At 45.9% G+C, this 15,975-nt stretch overlaps 1 protein-coding gene across 1 annotated transcript in view; it reads right to left on the bottom strand.

Annotated features, from left to right (window-relative positions):
• Positions 1–14,176, bottom strand: part of eif2b3 (eukaryotic translation initiation factor 2B, subunit 3 gamma) — a 48,394-nt gene extending 34,218 nt beyond the window's left edge. Inside the window, exons 1-4 of the mRNA XM_066681778.1 lie at positions 13,838–14,176; positions 12,513–12,672; positions 8,815–8,972; positions 1,232–1,391 (exon numbers count right to left, since the gene is read on the bottom strand). Coding sequence (XP_066537875.1) covers positions 1,232–1,391; positions 8,815–8,972; positions 12,513–12,660 — 466 coding nt within the window. The 5' untranslated portion in view covers positions 12,661–12,672; positions 13,838–14,176. The remainder of the gene's footprint in view (positions 1–1,231; positions 1,392–8,814; positions 8,973–12,512; positions 12,673–13,837) is intronic.
• Between the last annotated feature and the right edge of the window lie 1,799 nt (positions 14,177–15,975).

Here is a 15,975-nt window from a genome sequence, read left to right as displayed (position 1 = left end):
ATTCTCCTCTGGTGAGTGCATTGGCAGCTGTGCGAAAAGAGGTCATTTCTCAGAGGAAGCACATCGTGTGATGGGGTTAACGGCTCATGGGATAGAAGCGGAGACGAATAACGGTTGGGTGAAATTCGAGGTATAATGCAGAGACATGCAGTTTCCCTTAAATATTTCACTACGCTTTTAAAGGGAACGCCAGATTGTGGGGAAACTCTGTTCTCTGGTTTGTTTAAGCTTAGACACTGTCTTTTAAGGTGGAATAGTGTATTTGAGGAGAAAAATAACTGCCGTTTATATGCAGCTGAAGTTTTTATTCACTGTTTGAATTACCACAGAAACTCACAGAAAATAACTAAAGTTATTTAGTTCTGTAACTCTTTCGGTCTGTGTTTACTTTCATGCAGTTAACGCTGGAGTTTAGAGTCCGTTCCACTTTAAGTAATGTAACTGAAACAGCAAAAATAAGTCAATATTATCCACCTATGGATCAGGAATAGAGCAACATCCTCATGTTTGGGGGCTCTCCTCTTTGTCTAAATAGGGAAAATTCAGTTTTTCTGCCGTGAGCAGAGAATTCCGCCTGTGGTGAGTGGATGGTTTGAGTTTCCCTTGTCAGGGTAGTCCCACTGTTTCGAGTTTCCCTTGTCAGGGTAGTCCCACTGTTTCGAGTTTCCCTCCCTTGGGGTCTGATGTGCCTGATCTGGGGTAGCACAAGTAGACCACTGGTTCCCCCATGACAGAGATAACAGCTGTGTTTTTGGTTTTGTGCTGCGTTAACACATTTGGCACCAGTAATAATCTACAGTACAGTTTAAATTCAATCCCAAAGACATCAACCGTTCAAAAAGCAAGTCTTTACAACACACAGGTCCCATTCTCTGCACATGTCAGTTTCTCCCCAAACCTGCTTCAACTCATTAGGAATGAAGCTTTGAGCTTGGTCAGGTGTGGTACAGATGGAAAGCACTAATAATGTGCATACCTGGGGTTTCTGAGGCCAGAATTAGCTCCAAAGGTTTTTATACCTCGCCTCTTTACTGGAACTCTCGTAGGTTTGTGTTTAAAAACAAAACAAAATCCCTGGTTAGGAAAAAGGGGGGACCTGGAAAAAGCAGCACATCCCCAGTCAAAAATCTACATGTGCAAAAACCACAGCCTGTTTTCTATGTCCAAACCCAAGCTTTGTCTGTCTGGTGGGAGCAGGGTGGGCAGTTGGCAGCTGGTGTGAGGGATGTACCTGCTTTTTTCTTCCCCTTCTGTCCAGGAACAGTCTCTGTGAACTCGTGCACTTTGCTCATGAGCATGGAGAGCGTGGCGTTGTGGGCGCGGAACAGATCCACCACTTCGTGCAGCGCCACGTCGGTGATCAGGTCACAGCTCACCACCAGGAGGTCTGTCTGTGAGAGAACAGGAGCCCTGTGTCAGTTACAGGACAGACACTTTCTGACTAAAGCTTGAACACAGAGTGCTGTGCAACTCGGACAGTTAGTCATGGTATGGTTGTGATGCAACTGCACATAGCTGTTCGGCTGCTGTCTGATCCGCTTGTATCAGGGCAACACACACTAACACACCACCACCACTACTTCACCAGTGTCACTGCAGCACTGAGAATGACCCACCACCCAAATCATACCTACTGTGTGATGCATCTGTGTGGGTCCTGATCATTGAAGAGCGGAGTAAAATGGGGGCTAACAAAGTATGCAGAGCAGCAAAATAGACTGTAATTGTAGACCTAAAAAAAGTTACTGTAGATCTGTATATAGCGATCATTCAGCACACACACACACACTTTTCAAAAAAGTTGGGACAAACTGTAAATAAACACACAATGCAAAGACACATTTAAACCTTATATTCAATTAAAACACAATATTTTAAAATTATTGAAATTTTTTCACACGTTTCCATTTTGCATTTGTTATTAGCAAGACATTACAAACAAACCTAGGAGAGGGGAATGTTTGCGTGTTCATCACAACATTTTAAGTGAGCGTTTGGGAACTGAGGAGACCAGTCGCTGTAGATCAGAAAGTGCTTTTACATTTGATAATGCATCGAATGTTTACAGTGGGTGACAGATCGGGACAAGATTAGCACTCCTCTTTTACTATAGGACAGTGGTATTGTAATCCATGCAGAATGAGGACTGGCATTGTTTTACTAAAATAAACAAGGCCTTCTGAGAAAAAGACGTTGTCTGGATGGCATCACATTGCTCCAAACCTGTATATATCCTTCAACATTAACGGTGCCTTCACAGATGTGCACGTGTACCAATGCCCCCTTATACCATCTTGGACACTGGATTTTGAGCTATGTGCTTACAACAAGCCGGATGGTCCTTCTCGTCTTTAGAACGGAGGAAACAGCTCACATCATTTCCTAAAAATCCAGTCCATTTTTTTTTAACCTGTGTTTGAGGATGAAGTGGTTTTGGGAAGCGTTTCTGAGCCCATTTCCACTGCAGAAACCTGTCCATTTTTAATTGTGTCGTGTAATGACCCAAAGACCACGGACACTCAATACTGATTATGGATCAAATTTCCAGTTTCTCTATTTTAAGTTGAGAAACGTTATTCTTGAATTGTTTCACTATTTGCCTACTCAGCCTTTTACAGAGTGAAAGTCATTTTGAAGCATGTCTCAAACACATGTTGTAATTTATATTTATATATACACACACATTAAAAATCTATTTAGGCAGGTGTGTACACACCTGAAGGCTACAGTGTACACACACCTTTAAAGATCCCTCTGTGTGTGGAGGGGATCTTTCTTTCTGTATTTCTCTTGACGACAGTCACAACAAAAGCAGGTTTATAACACGACTGAGCGGATGACGTGGGAGCCAGTGTGAATGAGAGGGAGGTCAAACCACCTCCATAAACACTGCGCTCAGGCCTAGCCCGTATGCTTGTGTGCGCGAGCGTGTGTGTGTGTGTGTATGCATATACATATGCATGCGTGCGTATGTGTGTATGAGCAAGTACAGGCACGGAGGGGAAGCGGGCGATAAATCCTGCTGGTCGTTGCCATTGTTTCTGTTTGAGTTGTCTGGATCCCATCTGGTCTGCCCATCTCACTGTGGATAAATAAACGAAGGAGTGCACACAGAGAGAGAGAGTGAGAGAGAGAGAGAGAGAGAGAGAGAGAGAGAGAGAGAGAGAGAGAGAGAGAGGGAGGCCCTGTGAAAGCATGCTTCTACCTCTGGGAGTGCTGCATGCCTCATTGGGGACATCTACTGAGGGAGAGAGTGAAGGAGAGCAAGGCTAGCAGAAGGAGTCTCTCTCTCTCTCTCTCTCTGGGCAGTTGGCCAAGCAGTGGCAGGAGGACCCATGCTGAAACGATAAGAACCGGGGCCTGACCACTCACATAGCTTTAGCCTAACGTCTGATGTTTCCTTGTATCTGATTTGAAGAGGAAAGCACTTCTGGGGTCTGACCGATAAAAATGGACCCAGGAAATCAGTTTCTCCAGCTTGAATCGTCCCACACCCGTAGGTGTTTTCCATCCACGTTCAGATCTGATCTCAGAACACGCGACTCGGTTTAAACAGGCAGATCGGATTTCGCGTGGGAGGTGTCGTCATTCGAGGACAAAGCTTCTTAGCCTTCTGTCCCTAGTGTACTCACGCCTGTGGCTAGGTCAGGAAACAGGACGACAGCCTGGGTGTGAAATCAGATTTGGTCACCTGTAACTTGTGCACACAGAGATCAGATTATTCGAAGAATCGATTTGAGCTGTCTGCCTGAACAAGGCCCATGTTTGTGGTGACATCTGCAATCCAGAACCTGGGGGAAAACTACACCTACAGACGTAGCTTGTTGTTGATCTGATTCCCCTCAAAGTAAAGCTGATTCGGATCCATCCGAGTTATTATAACATTAACTTTTAAAGATTTAATCAACTCTTTAAACCTTCTGCCATCGCTGGGATCCAGTGCTGCTGCCATTTCCAGTCTCGCATGTTGGTCTGTGGCAGGAAAGAGCGATTTGACCTTTGCTAGATAAGTGTGATATGTCTTCTTTTTTCAGCACTCTTCTCTCCACCCTTTTCCTCTTCCTGCCACCACCCCCCTTTCCTAACCCTTCTGGGTGGTCTCACCTGGCTGCCTCAAGGCCTGGGGGTTAGTCAGGCAGAACCACAGCAGTATGTGGGTGGCCTGACCCTCCCTCTCCCAACTCCCTCCCCATTCCTCAACCAACTCTTCCAACCCCCACCGCCTCCCTCTCATCTCTGAGAGCCGCTGAGAGGCTCAACAGCACCAGAAGTGCTCGGACAGTCGGGAGTGGAGCCCACTCTCAGCTCCTGTATCAGCCCCTTATGTCGCTTCCACTTTCCGGCTGTGGTTTTATACAGCGTCACAGTCTTAACGTAAATGAAGATACACTGGGAATATAATCCAGTATTAAGTGAAATCATAGTAAAGGGAACTTCATTCTTTTGCTTTTCCATGAAGGATCACAATTCTGGTTCTTCATATAATATCTGTGACCTGCTTTGCTCAAACCCATACAGCAGCATTGTCCCCCTTTTTAAGAATGGCCGCTTTCAGCGCCTGTTCCTTTAAATGTTAATGAGCTGCTCGCTGTTCACCCCGACCCCGAGTGCACAGCAGTGAGGAGCGAGGAGCAGAAGCTCTGGTCTTTAGCCGTTTTTTCTCGGGTTGTCTTTCTTCTCCATTTTTACTCAGCGCTCTTATTTCTCCGCACTCCTTGTGTTTAACCTCGTCTTTGCGCTCTCACAGAAACGCGGGTCCAGTGCTGTGATTGGACAGACTCAGACGAGGGGGCGGGTCGACCCTAAAGTCTCTGCACTTGACGTCAGAAGTGGAGCAGAAAGATCACAGAAAACTGGGTGGTCTTGTTTCACAATGTGTGGGTTGGTGGGCTCCAGATACAAGCATTTATATACAGAGTAAGGTTTTTATAATAAATATTGGATATATATTATGCATATTATCAGATTATGAACAAGAACATACGTTTTTTCTATTAATTTTTACTAAAAGTGTGTGACGTTAATAAAGGCTGTTAACAACTCAACTTCCCCGAGGAGGAAAACAGCGCCGCTCTGAGGAGGGAGGAGCCCTGCAAACCACTGCAGCTGCAGACAGCAGTGTCTGTTGTGTGTCTCATGGCTAATATTGACGCTCCCACCCTCATAGAAAACTGAACTAGGGCCCAAACCTCAGATCAGAAGTCTACGTACCATTAACAAAGTGCTCCACAAGGGGGCTCTCTTCATTCCTTTGCATCAATGACACTATTAGCAGAGCCAAGGTATAGTGCTCACGCTGGGGCTGGTGCTAGCTGCCGTAAACTGCCCAATATTTTCGTGACAGGCCTTGCATTCCCACTGGAGATCCCAACGTGTGTGTGTGGCGGGGGGGGGGGGGGGGGGTGATTTCAGACCTCCTCCAAAAGTTACACAGTGCAGTCTCTACAGTGCTGAGCCTGGAACAGCAACGACAGAGGCTCTATTCTCCGTTAAAGGACAGTGGAGCATCACAGTGATTTTGAGGCTGTAATTTTAAGGTTAAAATATTATGTAGTGTTCCTTTAAGACAAAGCTCAAAACAAAATCCCATTCCCTTTCGAACCAATAAAACGCACCCCCTACTTTCCAGTGTTCTCCTCTGATCAGCAACTTCTTAATACTGCATGTGAAAACCAGGAGGACATGAGGTGTCTGAGAGCCCTTCAGAAGTGAGGTGAGGATGGAGGGACGGTGACTAAGGTCCACAACAGCAGCTGACACACGCTGACTCCCTCTCGTCCAGAGGAAGCCCACCCTGAGGCCTATGAGGGGGCGAAACCACCAGCGGCCCTCAGGCATTCCACCACTTGTTGGGTCTGTGGCCAAAATAGCAGCAAAGCTATGCCCTGTTAAGTGGTCAGTTCAGCGGTGGCTCAACTTTGAGTGAGGGAGGCTTGCATTGGTCACATTTTTGAGGGGCATTTCTCTGGTGTGTGTGGGGGGGGGGCTCTGCACAGATGGGATCCAAACTTTTTTTTTCCATGAGGACTGCAGTGTTTGTGTATTTATCCCTTGATTTTTCATTCCAGATCGGCCAAAATATTAAAACTACCTACTTGTTCTTACACTCACTGTCCTTTCTCTCAGCTCCACTGACCACACAGGAGCACTTTGTAGTTCTACAATTACAGACTGTAGTCCGGCTGTGGCTCTGCATACTTTATAACCCCCCTGACCCCCTTCATCAACGCTCAGGACCCCCACAGAGCAGGTGTGATGTGGTGGTGGATCATTCTCAGCGCTGCAGTGACACTGACGTGGTGGTGGTGTGGATCAGACACAGCAGCAGCTGCTCAAGTTTTTAAACTCCTCTTTTTAAACGTGTTAGTGATCCAGATCTAATGATCCAGCATTATGAATACGGCCCTGTTGCTGCCATCAAATACTTACAGAAATGTTCTGACCTCTAGTTCAAAGCCTTCCCGTTTGCCTGACACCAATCCCTCGCCTAAACTACAGGACAGGGCTGGACGATACGGCCAAAATGTATAATATTTTATAAATAATGTTGGTTGTTACGATATAATTCCGATATTGATATAAACACAGTGTAAAATCCACTGAAAAACCTCCAAGAACAAACTACCTGAGTGCTGAACTGACGACAGCGCCCTCTAATGACCGTTACTCAGTGACCGATGCCGTAAATAATGTTTACATATAAATGTATAAGTTCAGCGCTCCTCAAAGTCCCCTCACCACAATCCGCACACACTTTCAGATCACCTTTTGCGATTGTCGGAAGGAGCCAATCGGCCCCAAAATCCCGACTATCCCGTAGCAGGAGAAAATAAACTCTATGGTTTCTGTCTTTTCCTGAAGTCTCACCTCTCACCCACTCTGCATTTCACACGAGGAACTGAATGTGTGAACACCAGGTCGCACCAGACATTACCCAGACCTTATCCTGTGCGAACAGAGCAGCTAATGTTCTGGCGAATTGGCAGTGAATTCATGCAGTGTCTCTCCTGCAGGAGGTGGACAGTCACTGTCCCACGCCTGAAACATGTGGAACACTTCCAGCTGTGAGAAACGTCTCTGACCCGGGAAATCTCCTGCTGTACGCTACATGTGTGAAAGGGCAAATCTGAACTGAGAGCTACCGTTTGTTTCACGTACGGATTAAAATGTTCTGTATGTTTTCATGTGAATGTAGTTACATCTACCAGAGTGAGGCTAATCCTCAGGAAGACGCCATTAAAGTGGCATTATTGTTCTGATAATGGAACATACCATTGACTTCACTCAGTAATATTCAGAGATATTAGTTACTGCTGACAAGTACACAGCAAAACACTTCACATCTGGGCCAAAGATGAGCTTTTTTTTTTTTTTAGACTAAATGTCCTAAAATGAAGTCCTTCCTCGTATACACATGGACGCTAAAGAGCATTTTTGGGAGAGTTGTGTACACACATCCTGAAAGAGCACCAGACCTCCCTGAACCTGGGGCTCTGTTTCTGACAAGACCTGGCAGAATGCTGCATAACACAAGATTATTCAGTTTCTGCGCAAACATTGACTCAAGGCGTCAGGACGAACCCAAACAGGGGCTAATGAAAGAGCGCTTTACAGCTCGGCTCTTTGTCAGATTCCGCCATTATGTCGGCGTTATTTGCTGAGGAAGGCGAGTAGCCTACGTGTTTGGGTCTACACAATAAACAGGGATTTGAAGCCCTCATTGCCAGCTGCCGTCTCTCAACACGTAACGGGCTGTTCGTGCACTGGAGGGCTCCGCAACTCAATGCTTCTAATCTCTCCGTTTCTCTGCGGGATTAGAAACAAACGCATCTGCAGCGATGCTAGCGTGCAAGAGCAGGCCCTCCTCTGGAACGTTCCCCTTCCAGAGCAGCCGTGTTTATTATGGCGGAGTTAATCTCCTGTGATGTGCTTTAACACATGTTTTTACCATCCTCATGTGCCTCAGACGGCCACATTTCCATGGACACACACACAGACACGCAAGGTGCTGTAAATGATACACGCTTCTTGCTTTTAAAAAAGAAAAAAAAGCACAGCCCAGATGTGACGACACCTTCAGACTCCCTAAAACCTCGTAACACCCGACTGCAACCCGCACACGCCACCTGTCCTGGGCAGAAGTTGCCGAAAAACCACCACACATGTCCAGCAGGCTGCAGCTGGGTTTGACCAGAGACGGACTGGGAATTCAGTGAGTGGGTGGGTGGGGGCTGGAAGGCAGGGGCTGTGGACACTGGGTTTTCAGCAAATTAAATGAGGCGGTGAACAGAGCTGGAGTCAACAGCACGGATCAGCGCCGCAGAGTTCACCCAGATCCGCTCGTCCACACTGAACCCGCTCACACAGAGTCTGCCGGGTCACTGCAGGGACAGCCACACGCTGGGGATCGAAGATATGGACAAACACTGCAAACTAAGGGTTAACCAAATAGATGTGCGAGTATCTGTAAGTGTTAATGGGGGGGGTTAATAGGTGATATAAATGTAGCCGGGAGTCCAGGAGAGCATTACTGACCTAGCACTGGGTCATTCTTAAATAGTTACTTAAATAGTCTAAATTATGGATCAGGTCAAATCTGGAATTCAAGTAATGCTTTGTTGGAGTACAGCGTTGGCCAACTCTGTAAATAATCTCTGTGCGCCACTCTACTGGCCTGTAGGGGGCACACTGAGTGGAGATCAAGCAGCAACAACGTGCGGAAAACAGACTACAACAAGGTTTGATGTTATTTTAAAGCATGTCATTAGAGGTGTGCCTCAGGGTTCAATGCTGGGCCCACAGCAGTTCCCTCACCTTGATCTTCTGCTGGATGTGTCTCAGGGCGTCTGCCGTGCCCATGTCGGCTTCCTCCTGGATACACACCACGTCCAGCTTCATCTTCACGTCCAGCTTTACCCTCTGTTCCGTGCTCAGGGCCTTCTGCACATCTTTAGTGGTGATTACTATAACCTCTGGAAAAGGCGAGATATAAATATTCAGATAATTGTCCAAAAGGCACATCATTACCATCATTCTTCTTTCTCTGTGATAATCTCAGTGCTGTCATGTGGACTTCCACTTCTGTGAGGCCCCTCTGACCAGAGCCAAGAAACAAGCAACACATCTGATTAAATGCAAGCTGAATCATAGGATAACAGTAGTTGTGTTGCGTTCCCACGGTTCTTTTCCTTCAAGATACCTTTAAGAAAGTAGCCAGCAGCTCTTTCACTCGGGCTATATAACTGTTAACCTGCTCTGTAATAAAACATTGCAGAAAAGAAGGATGGCTGCCTTTAATGCAAATATTGTGGCATTTCAGGCCGTGAGAGCATTAGTGGACATTCTTTGTAAGTTCCACGAAGCAGAACCTCACATTTATCCTAAAATCTGGAGTAAACTTAATGAAAAGTTAGACGTTACCAGGCGAACGCTCCTCAAAATATAATCAGACGCACACTTTTAGAGGAGATGTTTTTGCCAGAGAACCCTGCACTTGGGCCAAATGGACAGGGCTCATCCCGGAAACCAGCTTAAGTGCGTAAACATTTTTGTGCAAAGTTGCTTACTTACTGTAGTTTGTGCTAGGACTTGTAAAAGCTAATTGCGGGGCCTTGCTGGCGGGCTCTCTGGCCGTTAACAGGGAGCACTGAGACACACAAAGGTACACACTGTATCGCCAGGCAGGCAGACGGTCATAGCTACAAACTTTGTCCCAGTGGGATTACTCAATAAGCGCTAGGTGTGAACAATAAACATTTAATTATCATTAATCCCATAAAACTCAATCCCCAGGAATGTGGGCCTCCTTATCCTGCAGTCGCCTGACTGGACTTTTTCTAAACGTTAGTTCTTCGTAACTTACAGAGAAAACTAGTGCGGATAAATTTACTTCTGTTGTGTCTTAAACCAATGTTACAGCAGTAAACCTCAAATTTAGTCCATGCAAATATAAAAGTCAAATCTCCAAAAACCACTGACAGTTTCTATGAACAGATAATAAAGCTGGGGTATCCTCAAAATCAATTAATGTTCATTCATTCATTCATTGTCTATAAGTGCTTATCCAATTCAGGGTCACCAGTTCAAACCCACGCAGACACAGGAGAACACACCACACTCCTCACAGACAGTCACCCAGAGGAAACCCACGCAGACACAGGGAGAACACACCACACTCCTCACAGACAGTCACCCAGAGGAAACCCACACGGACACAGAGAGAACACACCACACTCCTCACAGACAGTCACCCGGAGGAAACCCACGCAGACACAGGGAGAACACACCACACTCCTCACAGACAGTCACCCGGAGGAAACCCACGCAGACACAGGGAGAACACACCACACTCCTCACAGACAGTCACCCGGAGGAAACCCACGCAGACACAGGGAGAACACACCACACTCCTCACAGACAGTCACCCGGAGGAAACCCACGCAGACACAGGGAGAACACACCACACTCCTCACAGACAGTCACCCGGAGGAAACCCACGCAGACACAGGGAGAACACACCACACTCCTCACAGACAGTCACCCGGAGAAAACCCACACAGACATAGAGAGAACACACCACACTCCTCACAGACAGTCACTCGGAGGAAACCCACGGAGACACAGGGAGAACACACCACACTCCTCACAGACAGTCACCCGGAGGAAACCCACGCAGACACAGAGAGAACACACCACACTCCTCACAGACAGTCACCCGGAGGAAACCCATGCAGACACAGGGAGAACACACCACACTCCTCACAGACAGTCACCCGGAGGAAACCCACGCAGACACAGAGAGAACACACCACACTCCTCACAGACAGTCACCCGGAGGAAACCCACACAGACACAGAGAGAACACACCACACTCCTCACAGTCACCTGGAGGAAACCCACACAGACACAGGGAGAACACACCACACTCCTCACAGACAGTCACCTGGAGGAAACCCACACAGACACAGAGAGAACACACCACACTCCTCACAGACAGTCACCTGGAGGAAACCCACACAGACACAGGGAGAACACACCACACTCCTCACAGACAGTCACCTGGTGCCAGACTTGAACCCACAACCTCCAGGTTCCTGGAGCTGTGTGACTGTGACACTACCTGCTGCACCACCATGCCGCCCAAATTCATGTTAAATTCAAGTCTATTTTATAACAAAGCAGCTTTACAGAAGTCAGGGTCCTTTAGAATTAAATTACGGTCCTAAATATTCTGAGCTTGTAACATAATATTCACAAATACTTTCACAATTAGTGGTTGCGATTTTGTGCACATCGAATCCCTGTATCAGAATGTGTGAACTTGTGAGAAGATATATACATTCTCACTACTGTTTGGAGAAAGTATATTAAAGATTTACAGCTGTAGAATTATTTTGTACATGTGTTAAAAACTTTGAACACCCAGATATAATTTGCATGTGTAAACGATTTTGTAGCTGTAGAAATATTTTGTATATAACAAATTAACATTGTTGCAGCAATATTTCCTTCAGTGAGGTTTCACATGTCTGAGACACAGACGAACAAGCTAAAGTTACAAGCTCGAATCTTAAAACACATGCGGTGTGTCCGAAGCTGAGCCCTATCCACTGTATAGTGCACTGTTGTTTTGGGATCCACCATTTTGTACGAGTGTCTGAAAACCTAGTGCAGAATTTTAAGTGCATTTAAACAATCCCACAATGCACCGCAAATGTTAGCGTACAACACATGTACACTAGCTGACACTAGTAGATAGTAGATACCCATAATGCACTTGTTTGGTAAAAACGTGTACAAATTAGTGTCTGAAATGGTTCACTAGCCTCCTTTTTAAAGTTCCCTATAAAAGTGCACTGTATTAAGAGTAATATGAAGGATAGTGAGTAGGGAGCCATTTCGGACAGTGACACTAACACATTTAACCTCATCTTTGCGCTCTCACATAAACGCAGGGCCAGCGCTGTGATTGGACAGACTCAGGCGAGGGGGCGGAGCAACTCTAAATTCTCTGCACTTGATGTCAGGAGGGGCGCAGAATCCGTTCACGTTTAATCCCATGTTTTCTCACTTAAGCCCCATTCAGGTCAGATTTATTTTTCATACCCCCTCTTTGATACAACCCTCGCATCTACACGGCAAAGTAAAAAAATAGAGGATGAGTGAGTTTCTAGTTCCTGGATAATAATGTATTGTCACATGATCATGGGCGAGGTTCTAATTTTTTCCTTCTTCTGAAAACGCTGTCCGACGTCAAGTCTGGAGAACCTTTAAAACCTTTACCAAGTAACTGGTCCAGTAACTCTTCACTTTTCTTATTGTTTTGCTGCACATGGGATTCCTCCGGGTGACTGTCTGAGGAGTGTGGTGTGTTCTCCCTGTGTCTGCATGGGATTCCTCCGGGTGACTGTCTGTGAGGAGTGTGGTGTGTTCTCTCTGTGTCTGCGTGGGTTTTCTCCGGGTGCTGTTGCGTGACGTTACACTTGCACACGTTACAGTAGACTACAGTTTACCTTCAAATCCAGCTCTCTCCAGCAGGTTCAGGGGGTACCAGATGAGGGGCTTGTTGCCCACAGGCAGTAAAGGCTTGGGCATATTGTACGTGAGATCCATCATCCTGGACCCACCGCCAGCCGCCATCACCACCGCCTGCAACTCCATCCCTTTCACTCTCTGCAGAAGACAGGAAATATTTACAACCTTTTCCATACGTTACGGAGGTGTATGATGTTCTACTTGCAATGAGTTAAAATACACAGATCAGGACCCCCACAGAGCAGGTGTGACGTGGTGGTGGATCATTCTCAGCGCTGCAGTGACACTGACGTGGTGGTGGTGTTTTAGTGTGTGTTGTGCTGGTGTAGAGTGGATCAGACACAGCAGTGCTGCTGGAGTTTTTAAACCCCTCAGCATCTAGACCGAGAACCGTCCGCCGACCAAAAACATCCAGCCGACAGCGTCCTGTGTCACTGATGAAGGACTAGAGGACGAGCGACACACACTGTGCAGCGACAGATGAGCTACTGTCTCTGACTCTACATCTACAAGGAGTGTCTCACAGAGTGGACAGAGAGTGGACACAGGGTTTAAAAACTCCAGCAGCCACTGCTGTGTCTGATCCACTCTGGCAGTTGGAATTATTCTTCCTTACAACACCCTGGATTTACGAGTCATGAATGTAAATTAGGATGATTAAACACTTTCCGATAACCCCAGTCATTAGAGATTTGAGGTGCTGGCCCCATTCCCACTCATCCAAGAAGAATTGGATAGAGCTCCATCGATGTTGGGAAAGTTCTAACTCAAGGTAGGCATTTCGTGTGGGGACCATAGGATCATGTGCAGCTGCTCTGGGGCAACTCACTATTGGGCAAACCATGTCTTGTCAAATTAATGTTAGTATGTTAATAAAACAATATTTGTATCTTTTCTGGTGAGGCTTTAGATTCGATTTTGGAACACTGCTGTGAGGGTGTGTTGGCAGCCACTAAACTATCATTAAACTGAGATACAGTGTTGAATGGAGCTCCACTGTTGATCCTACACTCTTGTTGCCCACGCTTGACATTGGGCATGGTGCGCTTAGAGTCACGTGGAGCTGCTCCAGAGCGTCCAATTTCATTACATACGTTTCTAATAAGATCAAACAAGCGGTTTAACGCCGAATGCGGTCATTTTAAAAAGAGAGTTTACAGAATTTGGCGAATATAGAGTAAAACACTTCACATACAAACTTTCCCTGAAGACCAGGCGGTGTGAGAAGCGGGACCCAGCGACTTTATTAATATTTTAAAGTAAATGACAAGTGCAGGGTGGAATTAAATGCGATAGACTGTACCTGTGTGGAGATTCAGATGGTTTAATAACAGCTGGAGTTTAGAAAAGAAGCATAAACAGAGCTCCAGCAGCTGCACAGTCAATGGGACTCAATGCTGTTAGCCACCGGTCGCTAACGGACCGCAGCGGACACAGAACCAGCCTCAGCCCGGGGAACAGAGAGTCCGATTCCCGAGGAAAGAGGGAGAAGCTTTAAAACACGGAAGAACAAAGTCCAAGTCTCTTCTGAATAAACAATATTTATCTCTCTATCTCTCTCACCGCTAGCATGATGACATCCATACCGCTGTTCTGAAACACGCCGGCGGGAAACATCAGCCCGCGACTTTAGTTCCTACCGTAGGGAAGAGGCAGAGAGGTTCCTACGGTAAACAATAACAAAAACAGCGAGAAAATAGTTACTCACACAAACAAACCAGTCCAGTTTCACACACTCAGACCTGTGTACAGTTTCACATACACACCCTGTCATTCATACACACACACACACACACACTCTCACACACACACACACACACACACACTCAGACCTGTGTACAGTTTCACATACACACCCTGTCATTCATACACACACACACACACACACACACACACTCAGACCTGTGTACAGTTTCACATACACACCCTGTCATTCATACACACACACACACACACAGACCTGTGTACAGTTTTACATACACACCCTGTCATTCATACACACACACACACACACACACAGACCTGTGTACAGTTTCACATACTCACCCTGTCATTCATACACACACACACACACACACTCACAGACACCTGTGTACAGTTCACTAGGGGTGGGCGATATGGCCCTAAAATTTTATCACAATATTTTAGAGTATTTTGGCGATAATTATATTCTTCCAAAACACTGAAAAAATCAGTGTTATATTAATTATATTAAATACATTGTATATATATATGAAAAATATGAAATTATTATAAAGGCTTCTTTGATTTCTAACATAATACCATGGTTTATTTTACATCTGATGTATTTATTAATTCATTCATTCATTGTCTGTAACCCTTATCCAGTTCAGGGTCACGGTGGGTCCAGGGCCTACCTGGAATCATTGGGCGCAAGGCGGGAATACACCCTGGAGGGGGCGCCAGTTCTTCACAGGGCAACACAGACACACACACACACATTCACTCACACACTCGCACACTTACGGACACTTTTGAGTCGCCAATCCACCTCCCAACGTGTGCTTTTGGACTGTGGGAGGAAACCGGAGCATCTGGAGGAAACCCACTCGGACAGAGGGAGAACACACCAACTCTTCACAGTGATATATTTATATATTATGTATATCTGATTTATAACCAAACCACCTCCACATGCCACGTCACTTTTTTGGAGCAAATTCCTCCGCCTCAGAGCCACTTTTCATTGTATTTCACTGAGACTAAATGACTCATGTAAAGAACATATGCCGTATTATGGGTAACTGCATGACATCATTACGTAATCAAGTCGGAATATCACTAATATCACACTACAGTTCACACACTCACCCAATCATTCACATACACACACACACACACACACACACACACACACACCTGTGGACAATTTCACATACTCATCCAGTCATTCAAAAATGTGGACAATTTCACTCATTCTCCCAGTCACTCACACATGTGGAAAGTTTCACTCATTCATCCAGTCATTCACACACTCACACCTGTGTACAGATTCACACACTGACTCAGTCATTCACACACACCTGTGGACAACTTCACACACTCACCCAGTCACTCACAAAAATGGACAACTTCACTCATTCACCCAGTCACTCACAAATGTGGACAATTTCACTCATTCACACAGTCACTCACACATGTGGACAATTTAACTTACTCACCCAGTCACTCGTAAATGTGGACAATTTCACAAATTCATCCAGTCATTCACACACTCACACTTGTGTACAGATTCACACACTCAGTCAGTCATTCATTCACACACACCTGTGGACAATTTAACTCACTCACCCAGTCACTCGCAAATGTGGACAATTTCACACACTCACCCAATTATCACAAATATGGACAATTTCACAAATTCATCCAGTCATTCACACACTCACACCTGTGTACAGATTCACACACTCACTCAGTCAT

Source organism: Hoplias malabaricus, chromosome 9 (assembly GCF_029633855.1).
Source record: "Hoplias malabaricus isolate fHopMal1 chromosome 9, fHopMal1.hap1, whole genome shotgun sequence".
NCBI lineage: Eukaryota > Metazoa > Chordata > Actinopteri > Characiformes > Erythrinidae > Hoplias > Hoplias malabaricus.
The sequence above is the reverse complement of the archived record's forward strand: the minus strand, read 5'-3'. Positions and strand labels throughout refer to the sequence as shown.